Here is a 14,461-nt window from a genome sequence, read left to right as displayed (position 1 = left end):
CGACTCGGACATTCCGTGACGACTGACATTTGGAGCCCACACGACTGCACAAGGCGCACCGTTTGGCAGTTGAATGCGAGAATTGCCTGAGAAACCGAGGAAATTGGACCGGAGAAATGGAGAGCTTGTAGTTGTAGCCTTGTACATTACAGTTTCCAAAAGAACTAGACTACACATAACCTGACGAGTCGTGACCGGTGACAACACTAACAGAAGGCAGACAGATTTGCCCAATGCTCACACATATTACAAATTCATCTCACAGAACCAGCACGGCAGATGTGAGAAGTCCTCCTGTAATTGAGCTCAACATTGGTCTAATCTTCATGTGCCTTGTTTGGATTGCAACATTGGTCGACAGAGTGTTCTTGTTGAGTTCTGAGTTCTTGAATGCCATCAACCATGAGACGATCAGGATGTCATGCTAATTCTTAGTCAGCATGTCAGCATAGGAGTCAAGATGTCAGGATATGCTTAGCTCAATTCCGAAGCTGATGGCATTTTGCGCGATCCGATTCAAGAAACCTTGCGGCTGGGAAGCTCGGGGAGCATGGTTTGGATCCTCTTGAGCTCGGCCAGCACCTCCCGGGCGTCAGGCCGGTCGTCCTTGTCCGGCGCCACGCACCGGAACGCCAGCTCCGCCACGGCCTCGACGCTCGCCATCACGGCAGGGCCCTCGCCCAGCACCGGCGGGTCGACGACCTCCCTGAGCTCGCCGACCTGGATCTTGGCCACCACCCAGTCCGCCAGCGTCACGTCCCGCCGCTCCCTGCCCACGTCCACGGGCCTCAGCCCCGTGACGAGCTCCAGCACCACGACGCCGAAGCTGTACACGTCGCTCTTCTCCGTGAGCTGGAACGAGCGGTGGTAGTCCGGGTCCAGGTAGCCCGGCGTCCCCTGCGGCGCGGTGCAGCACACGAGCTCGCGGGCGCCCCCCGTGGCGCAGGCGTCCGGCGGCGCGAGGAGGCGGGAGAGGCCGAAGTCGCCGAGGCGTGCCCGCATGTCGGCCTCCACGAAGATGTTGGAGGAGGTGACGTCGCGGTGCACGACGGCGGGCTTCACGCCGAAGTGGAGGTACTCGAGCGCCGACGCGATCTGGGCGGCCATCGCAAGGCGGGTCCGCCAGGGGGGCGGCGGGGGCGGCGGCGCGGCGCCAGGGCCGCCGACACGGCGGTGGAGGTGGTGCGAGAGCGTGCCGTTGGGGACGAAGTCGTAGACGAGGAGGAGCGCGCGCGGGTCGGCGCAGAAGCCGTGGAGGCGGACGAGGTGCGGGTGGCGGAGCGCGGAGAGGATGAGCACCTCGTTGCAGAAGGACTTGGTGATGGTGGCGGAGGCGGAGGGGAACGACGGGGACGGGGACGGCGGGACGTGGAGGCGCTTGACGGCGGCGGGGCGGCCGGAGGGCGGGAGGTACGCGAGGAACACCGTCCCGAAGCCGCCGTCGCCGAGCTTGCGCGCCGCGTCGAAGCCCGCGGTGGCGGCGCGCAGCTGCTCGTAGGTGAAGGACGGGCGGTGGTGGTGGAGCCCGTGCCGGCGGAGGAACGCCGCGGCGCGGGACGCCGCCGAGGAGGACCCCGCCCCCGCCGGCTCCCGCGCCACCGCGCCGCGGGAGCGGAACCGGCGCACCGCGATGGCGGCGCAGAGGTAGAGCAGGAGCAGCGCGAGCAGCGACGCGGCGGCGGCGAGCGCCACGGTGGGCACGTTGGTGCCGCTGCCGTGCTGCTGCTGCTGCTGCCGCGGCGGCGGCGGGGGCGGGTGGAAGAGCCGGCACGCGGCCGGCGGCGGGAGGCAGGCGGCGGCGAGGAGGAGGAGGAGGAGATGCGGTCGCATAGCAGGCGATCCAGGCCCGCACGGGCGAGAAGCTAGCGTCGTCAGCGAGATGCGCGAGAAGAGGGAGGGGAGATGTCCGATGCCGAGACGCGGCCGCGCAAGGCTACCACTCCAGCTCCACTACGCAGCGTGTGCGACACCTCTCGCTTTCACATCATCACATGGCCGGCGGGCCAGGCGAGAGTGACCGGGGGATCCCTCCGCTTTCGTCACTTCAGGCTGTCCTTGTTTGGAAGGCTGAAAACACCCCCCACAGCACTGATCCAGATCAAACCTTTTTCGGATGGATTCTCGGCAAAACTCTGGTGAAATTAACTGGGGTTTCTCAGAAAATGAAATGGTTTCATTTGTAGCAAATGATATCATCATTTGAAGTCGGCTAAAATGGTGACATCACAACTTCACCAAATCTGCAAATTAGTTCACATTCGTTAACTGGTTTGAGCTAGGAGCGGATCCCGCGTGAACCAGCGTTTAGTTAGAAATTGAAATGATGAATTAATTCCAAACGTATCTACGGTCGCCAATCCATATCTTTTGAAGAGTTCCTTGTTGACTCTAATTAAAGGACTCTTGCGTCCTAAAACAATTTGTGCTACCATCAATTATCGTCCTGTTCGTTTGAGTTTATTTGACTTATAAGCCATGACTGAAAGTATTATTTGCTGGTTTGGTGTGAGAGAAAAATATTATTCGTTGGCTGATAAGTCATGGCTTAAAAGCCAAATACGACCAAGCAAACAGTCTGTATATTATTATTATATGGTGCACCTAACTTATTTGTTGTGCGCCGAACTTAAATTAGCTTATCCGGCATGCTATTAACGGGAAAAAATATGGAAGCACTACCATTTAATGCTAGGTAGTATGAGTTTTCAAGATTGAAAAGGCATGAGTTTTCAAGAACACACTAGTTTAATTCCACCGCAGAATTCTTTTTACACAGCCGGCGAGGAATTTACTCCCCTCATCGTCGTTGATTGGGCAAGAGCCGAGAGGGGTCACTGATGTGGACAGTTAACAGAAAAGCCGGGCGATTAGGGTGCTTAGGGTCAACTCGTGGGCTCTAACTCGGCGACGCAGGCGGCATCCATCGCCGTAGTGGGCAGCGCAATACAGCATCATCCAGCTAGCGCAGCCAGGGGCGGCAACGCAAAGGCGGGAGGGGCGGTGCGTGACGTGACCGTATTTGCCGTCGCCGCTGACGCTTTAGCGCGCCTCCGCATGCATGTTCGCCGACGGCGACCGCAGCCATGATTTTATACGGCGACTTGCTTGGGCGTTGGCGAGACGCGACGGGCGTGTGCGGGCGCTGCTGGCGTGCAATTATCGCCCGACGCGGATTATTGGTGGGCGATTAGCTGTTTGTGTAGGTCAAGTCGTCAGAAATGATTTGTTATGTACTGGTGGTACAGCAGGTATGAAGTACCTGTGCTGGGCTAATGGCACCGCTAGTAGTCGAAGATGGATAGGAAAAGAGCAGCAGATGGCGCTCTCACCGGACAAAGCCTGCTCCATGGATGGCTTATATTTATGGCGTTCCGTGCCAAAGCTTTCTTTGACTAGGACTGCTGCTCCGGTGGCATGTTGCGTTGACCGACTTCAGCCTCTAGGTCCAGGTCCAGCGAAAGCCCGTCGCGTCTCGATTCGATAGATCTTGTTTTACTAACACTACTAAAAATTTAGTATTTTCCTATTTCGTCGATTCGATAGATCTTGTTTTACTTTGCAAAACGAAACATTTCAAAAATAAATTTAGGCCGAGAGCATTTCCATTCAGAGTAGGTAGTGTTTAGTTCCCAAAATTTTTTAAGATTTTCCGTCACATCGAATCTTTGAACGCATGCATGAAGCATTAAATATAAATAAAAAATAAAACTAATTACACAGTTTAGACGAAATTCACGATACGAATCTTTTAAGCCTAATTAGACTATGATTAGACACTAATTATCAAATAGCAACGAAAGTACTATAGTACCATTTTATCAAAAAATTCGCCAACTAAACAAGCCCTCAGCACAAGTGCGCTCTGGTGGGTTGATTATTAGGTACCACAAGTGCGCTCTCGGCGTGCTTCGCACATGGCAAATGTGCCTGAAGACCGCAGTCTGCAAGTCCTATTAGCCATCGCTGCTGGAGTATTCTTTTGACGCACAGCACAGTGAAAGGGGAAAGGGAAGAGAAGAGGAAGATAATGGAAAGCAAAGGCGGGCGCAGGGCGGCACACACTTTACGACGACGCAGATTCAGTTATCCGCCTCTGGTGGCGGGAGCGAAAGAGCAAGGCCCGACACCCATACCATCGGGGAGTTGGAATTGGAACACCGACAACACCACAAGATGCGATAGAGATCTGCATCTGCTGTTTCCGTTGGGAGACTCGTGTAGGTTGGAGGCTACAAGTTCGTGTCCGTCTGTCCCAACACCTTCATCGTCAAGAATTCTCTAGGTTTAGGATTTTTTTTATTATTGCCTCTTATCTAAATACGATGTAGCATCTGTTCATACGTACGCACGCCAATTCAATACATGTATACTATTCACACCATCCGTGTACAAACAAATCTTGTAGGTTTAGGATTCTGGGCACATGGCAAATGTCAATGCCTAGAATTGGTGCCGATGCGCATATCCATCCATCCATCCATCGTCAGAAAAGCGGCTCCATTCCATTCGTCAAAGTGGACGATGCATCCGATCCGCATGCTACAGGCATGATCCTAGTAGACATACTACCCCCGTGACGTATTTCAGCGTCTCATTGTAGCCTGTACTTGTAGGAGTACAATATATGTCCATATATACACCCGTCGACCTATCACGCGTACATCATAAAAAAAATATAGTACTGTACTGCTATTCCTCAACCCCAAAAAGTCAACATCACTTGGCCTGTAAGTTCGTTTCTCTTATAATCCGTCTTTTTTAACTTGTTTTTTTAATCGGAATAGTGTTTTTCTCTCACAACAAATCAGCCAGGACAGTGTTTCGGCTTTTTTTCAGCGAAGCGAACTGGGCCGCCTGAAGGGTCGAGATGGCGACTAGAGAGGGGGTGAATAGTCTTTTCTAAAACTTAATCGCGTCGGCTAACCGATACAAATGCGGAATTAAAACTATCGGTCTAGTCAAGACTATACCCCACTCTATATGTTCACTAGCACCTTGCAAAGATAACAATTATGCAACAAAGGTGCCGGGCTAGTTAGAGCTCTCCTAAACAATTCTAGGAGTAAGGCTACACAAATCTATGCCACTAGTACTTTAAGCAACAAAGGAGCTCCTACACATGCTAGTAAGCAAAAGCACAAAGCTAACTAAGCTCACTAGCAATGCTCAATAACAAGGCAATCAATACCTAATTAGAGAGCGTAAATACTTAGCTACACAAACTAAGCAATGTGACTAACAAGGTTACTAAAACCAAATTAGCCACGCAAGAGAGCTACTTCTATGCTACACAAGCAAGAAGATAATTAGCAAGCTACACAAGCTATCTAATTACAAGAGCAACTACACAAGCTTAATATGTATAAAAGTAATTGTAAGCTTGTGTAATGGGGATGCAAACCAATGGAAAGAATAAGTTTGACACGATGATTTTTCTCCCGAGGTTCACGTGTTTGCCAACACGCTAGTCCCCGTTGTGTCGACCGCTCACTTGATAGTTCGGCGGCTAATTAGCATCACCCGCTAAGCCCGCACGTCGGGCGCCGCAATAACCTACCCCTTGAGTGAGGGTAGCTCAATGACACTCTTTACTAGAGTTGCTCTTCGCGGCTCCCACGGGGCGAGCACAATGCCCCTCACAAGCACTTCTCCGGAGCGCCGCACAAGCTTCTTGCGCGCTTCGACGGAGACCACCACTAAGCCGTCTAGGAGGTGGCAACCTCCAAGAGTAACAAGCACCACCGGCTTGCAACTCGATCACCTAGTGCTACTCGATGCAACCTCACGATGCAATCGCACTAGAATCGCTCACTCACACAATCGGATGATCGCTATCAAGTATATGTGAGATGGAGGGCTCCTAAGCACTCTCAAGCATGGACACAAAGTCCCCCAAGGTGCTCCACACCAGCCATGGCCGAGGGCCACTTCTATTTATAGCCTCAAGGGCTAAACTAGCCGTTACCCTTTCACTGGGCAACGGTCGAGCCGACCGGACGCTCCGGTCGTGTTGACCGGACGCTGGACCTCAGCGTCCGGTCGCCCGCAGACGACCACGTGTTCCGGTTCCAATGGTCACTTGACCTGACCAAACGTAGCAACTTCAACTGACCGGACGCTGGACCCTCAGTGTTCGGTCGTTTCCAGTAAGTTCCCAAGCATGACCGGACGCGTCCGGTCGAACGCGATCGGACGCAGCACCAGCGTCCGGTCACTCTCCAGCTACTGCTACACTCCACGTCAGCGTAACCGGACGCACCCTGCCAGCGTCCGGTGCATACAGATCCAGCGTCCGGTCAGTTGATCGACGCCAGCATCTTCGCGATTAACTCGTTTTCACTTCCAACTTCTTCACCCTTGCTCCAAGTGTGCTAACCACAAGAATTTGCATCCGGCGCAATAGAAAGTAGTCATTCCATTTTCCCAAAACCTATCTCACCCCTGCAAACACCACCTCCTTTGTAAATGTGCCAACACCACTAAGTGTACACCACCATGTGTATGTGTGTTAGTATTTTCACAATCATTTTCCAAAGGATGTTAGCCACTCAACTTGCCACGCCACTCGATCCTAACGACAATGCAAAGTTAGATCACTCGAGTGGCACTAGATGACCGATATACAAACAAGTTTGTCTCTCTTGATAGTACGGCCATTTATCCTAAACCCAGTCATAAATTTCTCTATACACCTTTGACCAGTGAAATGAAATGCCCTAGGTTATACCTTTGCCTTGCGCATTCCATTCCATCTCCTTTAATGTCGATGCAACACATGCACCAACACGATCAACAATGATATGATCCACTTCATATCATCACATGATCATATTGGTTCATTGATCTTGACTCTACTTGCTCTTCACTGTTGCCATCGTCCATCGGCGTCAAGTCTTGCTCAAGCTTCACCGTCACGTGGTCCATCACTCCAAAGCCTTCGACTTGCCCTTCACGCTTGCAACCGGTCCATCAAGCCAAGTCTTATCTTGATCTTCTCCACCTTGATCACATGACTCAATGTCATGTCTCATGTGTATTAAAGCTCCTTCATCATCACATGTGTGAGCTTTGAAACATTTCCAAGCCATTTTCACCTTCATGGCATATGTTGCTCACACACATATACCTGTGGACTAATCACCTGTGTATCTCACATAAACATAATTAGTCCACCTAAGTTGTCACTCAATTACCAAAACCAAACAAGGACCTTTCACCGCCACATCTGTGTACTCCTTGTACTGTACTATACCACCACCCATGGCAGAACCTGAACTGATGCTAGTTCTACTCGCTTTGTACTTTTTAGCGAACGAACAATATTTTTCCCTCATAACAAATCAGCCATCGATACTTTTCAATCTAGCTTATCAGCCAAGAGAACAGAGTCACTGATTCTGCAAGAGTGAAATTCTCTTGCAACTAATATAAAGCCAAGGATATACGATTCATTGTCAAACTCACGACTATATGCCTGATTTGTTTAAAAAAAACTCACGACTGTAAATTAATTAATTGAACACATCTCTCCACATCTCTCAAGATGAATCTCCGCTAGTTTTAAGCTATAATATGGAGGGGCCTCTTTTTTACATGTACACGAACGAGGGTTACGGTAGGTTGCTTCTGATACCCTAGTGTAACATGACCTGATCCAATGATGTACGGGCTTCAGGCGAGATGCACAATCCACAAAAACTCAAGGGTCTTCGCCATGGCAGCGGCGGTGGCGACGGCGACGGATCTGTGATTTGTCCTTCCATAGAAAAAAAAATTATGATATGTGATCTGTGGAGGCTGAAGGTAGAAGAAGGGTGGAGGCTATTGAATCTTAATCCTATGGTGCAAAAAATCATGTGTTGAATCTGTATAAAACACATGGTTGTGTAGTAGACAGACTCTAGTTTTAACATAGTGGCTCAAACCCATCGAATGCCCAAGTTGGATTGCAAATAGTTAAAATCACATATCTAATTACAATTACAACATAAGATTTCTATATTAAAAGGGGCTGTTTTTATAATTTTACTGAACCAAAATTCAGCACATGATGCACAATGCAGAACATGGGATGGTTACTACTAGCTGTTCACAATGCATCACAAACCCATGAGTCATGAGCATACCATGACCAACGATGCTCAGTGCTTTGTTGTATTTTTGTTTTCCACCGACTGAGTGATACCATCTTGTTGAACACAAAGACAAGCATGTCTTCGCCTTTCATTACATCGCGGAAGGAAGCGTATGCTGGACACAACCCCCATTACACATGAATGACTTGTCACAAAGTCAGAACATCACTGTAAGTAACGACAAGCAATGCCCTACTACTTGGCCACGGGCATCTGCCCCCATTCGGACGCCATCTTCGTGGGCTTGCGCAGCGGACAGACCTACCAGGTGTTCTCTTCCCCACTCACACTCGCATCCGGCTGTCGGGCGTCGCCACGCATCCGCGCTGCCGCACTCTGCATCGCCGGTCGCGCCGCGCCACCATCCCGCGCCTCGCCCCTATCCACAGGCGTGGCCCTATCCACCTCACCTGTCGCGGCCCATGGTAGGCACCATGCCACCACCACCTCGGTGACACCAGGAGGAGGTCGCCGCTGGTCCGGACTTCACCCCCCGCGGCCGGCTGAAGACACCACGGTAGGAAGGGGTGCCCTGCGCAGCTAGGCCGTTTGCTCTTGACGTTCCCCCAAACCCGAGCTCATTGGCTACTGCAATCCCCCACCAAGTAGGCCATGGACGCCGGCGACGCCGTGTTTCAAGCGTTTCAGCTGTTTTCAGACTTATGTATCAAGCGTTTCATCTGAATGTTGCAAAAAAATAATCTTGGATGTTGCATATGTTGCAATAGCAATATACGCATGTTGCAAGTCTATGTTTTAAGTGTTTCATGTGTTTCAGACGTTTGTTTCAAAATTTTCATCCCGATGTTTCAAAAGTTGATCTAGTGTTGCACATGTTGCAATGGCTATACACGCATGTTTCAAGTATTTCATCTATTTTCAGACGTATATTGCAATTGTTTCATTTAGATGTTTTAAAAGTAGATCTTGTGTCACAACCACCATCCGCCTGCTAGTGGTGGTGCGCCGCCATGATTCACGTGCCAGTGCCTGAGGCCTGCAGACGCCTCCGCGGCGCGCATCTGTAGGCGGCCCAGGTGGGCGTGGGTCGCTATTTCGCTATGCGGGTGGGGGGGGGGGGTAAGATGGGCCCGATTCCACTGTGCAGGTGCGGCATGGGTACGGGGTGCGGTTTCACCGCGCGGACGCAGGATGGGCGTGGGGGCGTGGTTCCACCATGCGGGGCGCGGTTTCGGACGGTGGCTCTGGTTGGGAACCGGACGGAGCGCGTGGGATACGATGCGGCCACGGGGTGCGGGAGCTGAGTCCGGACGCGGGTCTAGGGTGAACATCCAGGCGCTAGCCTTACCACAAGCAATACGCAAGATGCAAAGTCTCATATATTCATTGTTTTTATTTCTTGCTCTTTCTGAGAAATATGGTCACGTCAAGCACTACAAGAGGGACATCATAGATGGATGGAATGATTGCGCAGCTACTATGGTAAAACTGAAACTAGTACTAATTAAGTAGATGATGTGTCATGAAACTAATACTAATTAAGTAGATGTGTGATGTGTCCGGTCTTTCGGAGGTGTAGCCTGCAGCAGCCGCTGTTAAAAATCTCGGCATGCTTGGTTCGAACTTATCAGCCGCCTGTTCGCTTGCTCGTAAACGATCGTAAATTTTCAGCTGGGAACAGTGTTTTTTTCTCACACCAAATCAGCCAGCAGTAAATAATCCACGATACAATACGGTCTCCCGAACAGGCTGGGCCGCTCGCAACTGTGTCTGCTGGCTGCAAGTCCTATTCACCCAACCGTCGGACATCTCTGCTATTCTTTTGACGCACAGCACCATCTGGCATCGGCCATATGTTCGGTTGCTCCTAAAGTTATTTATACGGTTGATTTGTTAAGAGAGAAAAATATTATACATGGCTTTCCTTATACGAGCCTAAAGCAAAGGCGGGGCGCCGGCCGGCACGCACTTTACGACGACGCGGATTCAGTTATCCGTCTCGGTGGCGGAAGCAGGAGAGCAAGGCCCCCGACACCGATTCCATCTGGAAGTTTGGAACACATATGGATCCCAGAATGCCCACCCCCGCCCACAACCACAAGATGAGACGGCGATCTGCATCTGCTGTTTCCGTGGTACATTGCAGGCTACAAGTTCGTTGGTGTCTAGAAGTTCAGACTTCAGGACACCATCATCGTCAGAAATTCTCTAGGTTCAAGATTCTGGACCAGTGCCAATGCCTAGAATTGGTGCCGAAGCAGAACCGTCTGCATGTCGCCAGAATGCGGTCCATTCCCTTCCTCAAGTGGCCGATGCATCCGATCCCATGACACAGCATGCTTAGGCATGATCCTAGACATACTACCCCAGCCCAATCACGTATTTGAGCGTCTCATTGCACAACTTCCTTTACACCATAAAACATATATAGCACTGTGCTACTAATGTCAACGTCACTTGGCCCATCTATATAATACGAGAATACCGCAACATGTACATCATAAAATATTTGATTGTACTCCGTCCGTTAACTGTGCATCTCATATTTTCAAATAAACAAATTTTGAATGTAACTAGATTTATAGAAAATAGCATTGACTTTGTATCTCTAAATAGCTTTACTATGGAATTGTATATTGTAATTAATCTAGTTATACTTATTTATATCATAATTTTTTTTATATATTTGACCAAACTTTAAGATTGTTGGACTCCTTAAAATATGAGTGCCCTCATCTTGAAGTACTTACCGCCAGCCTGACTGAACCCCAACTGGGGAAGAATGAGCCGGCTGATGTTGACTCTGCAACGAGTAGAAATTCTCTTCGGCAACAACTATAACCAAAGGATACAGGATTCAGGGTCAAACTCTTGACTATAAATTAATTAATTGAACACATCTCTCAGCACATATGACATATCACACGATGAATCTCTGCTGGTTTTAAGCTATACTATAGCCTATAGGAGGGGGCTTTTTTTTTTACATGTACACGAACGAGGCTTACGCAGTGTAACTGCACAACCAGCATGACTTGATCGAATGATGTACAGGCTTCGGCGAGATGCACAAATCCACCAAAACTCAAGGCCCTGTCTTCGCCAAAGGGTTGTGATTTATGAACCATATGGCCATGGAAATGTTTTAGCCACTGAAATTCACAACAGAGAAAGAAGAATGGTCAGTTGGCGAGTAGTATGTAGGAAGACCAAAATATCAGTAGATCACAAACTGGTGAAGGGTTCTAACAAGCAGCTGTACACTGAACCCAACAGAAATCCATAGAGTTAATTTTAATATAATGACTCACACCTCAAATGGCCAAGTTGGATTAAAAAGGTTAAAAATCACATCTTTAGTTATAACTACAACATTTATATAACTTAGATATCTCATCAATAGGGGTTGTTTTGATTGAACCAAAATTCAGCACATGATGCACAATGCAGGACACATGACGGTTACTACTAACTGTTAACAATGCATCACAAACCTATTGAGTCATGAGCATATCATGACCAACAATGCTTTACACACTGTTTGTTGTTTGTCACTGAATGAATAATATCATCTTGTTTAAACAAAGACAAGCCATTTCCACCTTTTAGTAGGAGTACATCGGAAGGAAGTGTATGCTGGGCACAACCCCCATTAACATGAATGACTTGTCGTCACATGGTCAGACCGTCACAGTAAGTAACGGCAAGCAACAAATGAGATGCAAAATCTCAGATATGCACTGTTTAATTTCTTGCTCTTTCTGTTCTTGAGAAATATGCATGGTCAATACCAAGTACCACAAGAGGGACATCATAGATAGATGGAAGGATTGCACAGCTACTATGGCAAATTGAAACTAATACTAATTAAGTAGTTATGAAACTAGACCGGAAATTGAATAGCACTTACTTTCTACTGCAGAATTGACTTATGAAAAAAACGATTTTTTTTTCAATATTTAGCATAGGGAACTGAACTTACACACAAATGTTACTAAACTCTAAAAGAAGTTGTCGTGGTTGCTTGCTAAAGTTAGTAAATGATCTTAACTTAAAAAAAAAATCAATTGCTTAACAGATTAGCAGTTAGGAATACAAGAATATAGGTTATTGTGCTTCAACAACTAGCCAAGTGGGACTCCCATAAGACCAAAACGACAGCAGCTATCTTTGAATCTCGATGCAAAGCAAGCAATCTACTGGTAAAAAATGGAGAGTTAGAAATGGTAGAATCAAGGATTGGTAAACTCACCTTTTGAGGACTCCTGGACGAGCACGATATGCATTGCTGCATTGTTCGGTGGCAGCTGCAGACGGAGAGGAGTGAGCTTCCCATTGATAGGATTGCGTGTGCATATGATGATGTCTTCCAGGCCCGTCTCCTCTTGCAACTTGTGGGCGAGCTCCTCCAAGTTGCTGCCATTGAATGTAAAGGAGTGTCCAACTGTGCCGTCATCCACATTGCCCAGATCGTCTGCAATGTGGTAATGGATGGCACGTCCCTCCACCTTGTGCAAGGCAGCGTGGAAAGAAAGAGAGGACTGAAAATACGAAAAAAAAAATCAATGTCAACTCTTATTCTGAGCCCGGCTGAAAGGCTGAGAAGTAACATGGCAAAAATATATGAAATGAGCAAGAAAGTAACTTTAATATGGAAGAAAAAAAACAGAGAAGAAAGAAATTCTGAAAATCAAAAGGACCAGAGTAACACCATGCAGTCCAAGCCATTTGTACAGGCTAAACAAGGCGAAATTGTCATGATAGTTTGACAACATTAGGAAACTAACCAAACCAATTCAATAAGCAGCTAAGCACCGCAGTGGAGATGCAAGTAGTTTTGCAATTGGATCACAGCAAACAAGTCGGATAAATGGTTCAGCATGCAAAAATGAATTTTAATAATGCGCATTGCTTGCAGTCCCAACTATAATTTGGAGGAGTTCAGGAAGCAAAAATGAATTTTAATAATGTGCATTGCTTGCAGTCCCAACAATAATTAGGAGGAATTCAGGAAGAAAAAAAAATGAATTTTAATAATGTGCATTGCTTGCAGTCCCAACGATAATTTGGAGGAATAGTGTTCGAGAAAAAAAAATAGAAAATTTGGAGGAATTCCAGAAGAAGAAATAGAGCTAACTCAATCCTACAAAGTTGAAGACAGACAAACAGATACATAACTAACAAGGAACAGTCGCAGTGAATTCCCAAGCATGATTAGCATTTCAAAATCACCACAATCATAAAGTTTTCCCAGATCCCAAATGCAGTTGAGACCGGCAATCCGAACAACAGAGGTAGTAATAAACGCCTAATTAGCCGAAGAAGAATTTGGATAAGCACAAGTCAATTCCTTTGCGAAGACGGAATCACAAACCAATGCTAGGCACAAGCCGTCACGCTCGGCGGGGGCGATTTAGTCAACGCAGGGGAGCAAGCAAATCGGGCACTAACCTCGAGCTTGGAGAGCTTGGGCGGCGGCGGCGCCGCCGCCTCGGGCTCCAGCGTGGGCGGTGGCGTGGCGTAGGACTTGGACGGGCGGTGGTGCGGTGCGTGCGTCTGCGGCGGCGGCTTGCTGAGCTCCGGCGCGGGCGGCGAGTCCGGCAACTTAGCGACGGGCGCGGAGCCGGTGCGCTCGGGCGGCGCCGGCGTGAGGAGCTGCACGATCTCGACGTCCCAGAGCACCCAGTCCTGCGTGGCGCTGCGGTGTGGCACGTCGTGCGTGACGGAGTTCCTCCAGGGCGGGAGCCCGCCGTTGGCGCGGAGGAAGTGTCCCGCCTTGCTCCTGAGCCGCACCTGGAAGCCGTCCCGCACGGGCTCCCAGTCCACGGACGCGTTGGCGGGGCGCGACGCGGCGGGCGGCGTCTGCGTCACCTTCCGCCCCGTCGTCCCCAGCAGGAACGGCTCCCCGGACGCGGTGAGGTAGTGCCCGTACCGGCTCCGCAGGCGGATGGCGCCCCCCGGGTTGTGCGGCGAGGACTCCACGGTCCACCGCGCGTTCGCCGACGACCCGTCCCGGTCCTGCGTCACGTGCGCCTCGTCCTCGTCCGCGTACAGGAACTTGTCGTGGCTGCTCTTCAGCCGCACCACCTTCGCGCGCGCGAACAGCTCCATCGGGGACGGGAGGGGAGGGGAAGACGGTGGTGGTGTGGGATGGGAGGATGGGGGTGACCGGTGACGACTGAGGACTGGAGGATGGATGGGTTGGTGATTTGGAGCGGCGAATGAAGATGAAGACGCGGGGCGGGGGCGTGTGGGGTAAGCGTGCGGGGTGGGGCGGGGGTTTTGACTGGCTCGGCGGGGCGGCGGGGCCGCGGGGGCACGTCGGCTGCGGCTGCGGATGCGGCGGAGATGGCTGGCGGGCGGGA

At 49.8% G+C, this 14,461-nt stretch overlaps 2 protein-coding genes across 2 annotated transcripts; both read right to left on the bottom strand.

The window, feature by feature from the left end:
* Window positions 1-82: 82 nt before the first annotated feature.
* Window positions 83-1,964, bottom strand: LOC136537839 (LEAF RUST 10 DISEASE-RESISTANCE LOCUS RECEPTOR-LIKE PROTEIN KINASE-like 1.5). The gene has a single exon (XM_066529807.1). It carries the CDS (start codon window positions 1,828-1,830, stop codon window positions 517-519), a length of 1,314 nt encoding a protein of 437 aa, XP_066385904.1. The 5' UTR covers window positions 1,831-1,964; the 3' UTR covers window positions 83-516.
* An 8,997-nt stretch (window positions 1,965-10,961) lies between these two features.
* LOC136537838 (uncharacterized) lies at window positions 10,962-14,357 on the bottom strand. Its single transcript, XM_066529806.1, has 3 exons — window positions 13,548-14,357; window positions 12,349-12,637; window positions 10,962-11,248 (listed from the first exon to the last, which is right to left on the bottom strand). Exons 1-3 carry the CDS (start codon window positions 14,205-14,207, stop codon window positions 11,214-11,216), a joined length of 984 nt encoding a protein of 327 aa, XP_066385903.1. The 5' UTR covers window positions 14,208-14,357; the 3' UTR covers window positions 10,962-11,213.
* Window positions 14,358-14,461: the final 104 nt, after the last annotated feature.

This window comes from Miscanthus floridulus, chromosome 2, assembly GCF_019320115.1.
Source record: "Miscanthus floridulus cultivar M001 chromosome 2, ASM1932011v1, whole genome shotgun sequence".
Classification (NCBI taxonomy): Eukaryota; Viridiplantae; Streptophyta; class Magnoliopsida; order Poales; family Poaceae; genus Miscanthus; species Miscanthus floridulus.
This window is presented reverse-complemented; position numbering and strand designations above follow the sequence as displayed.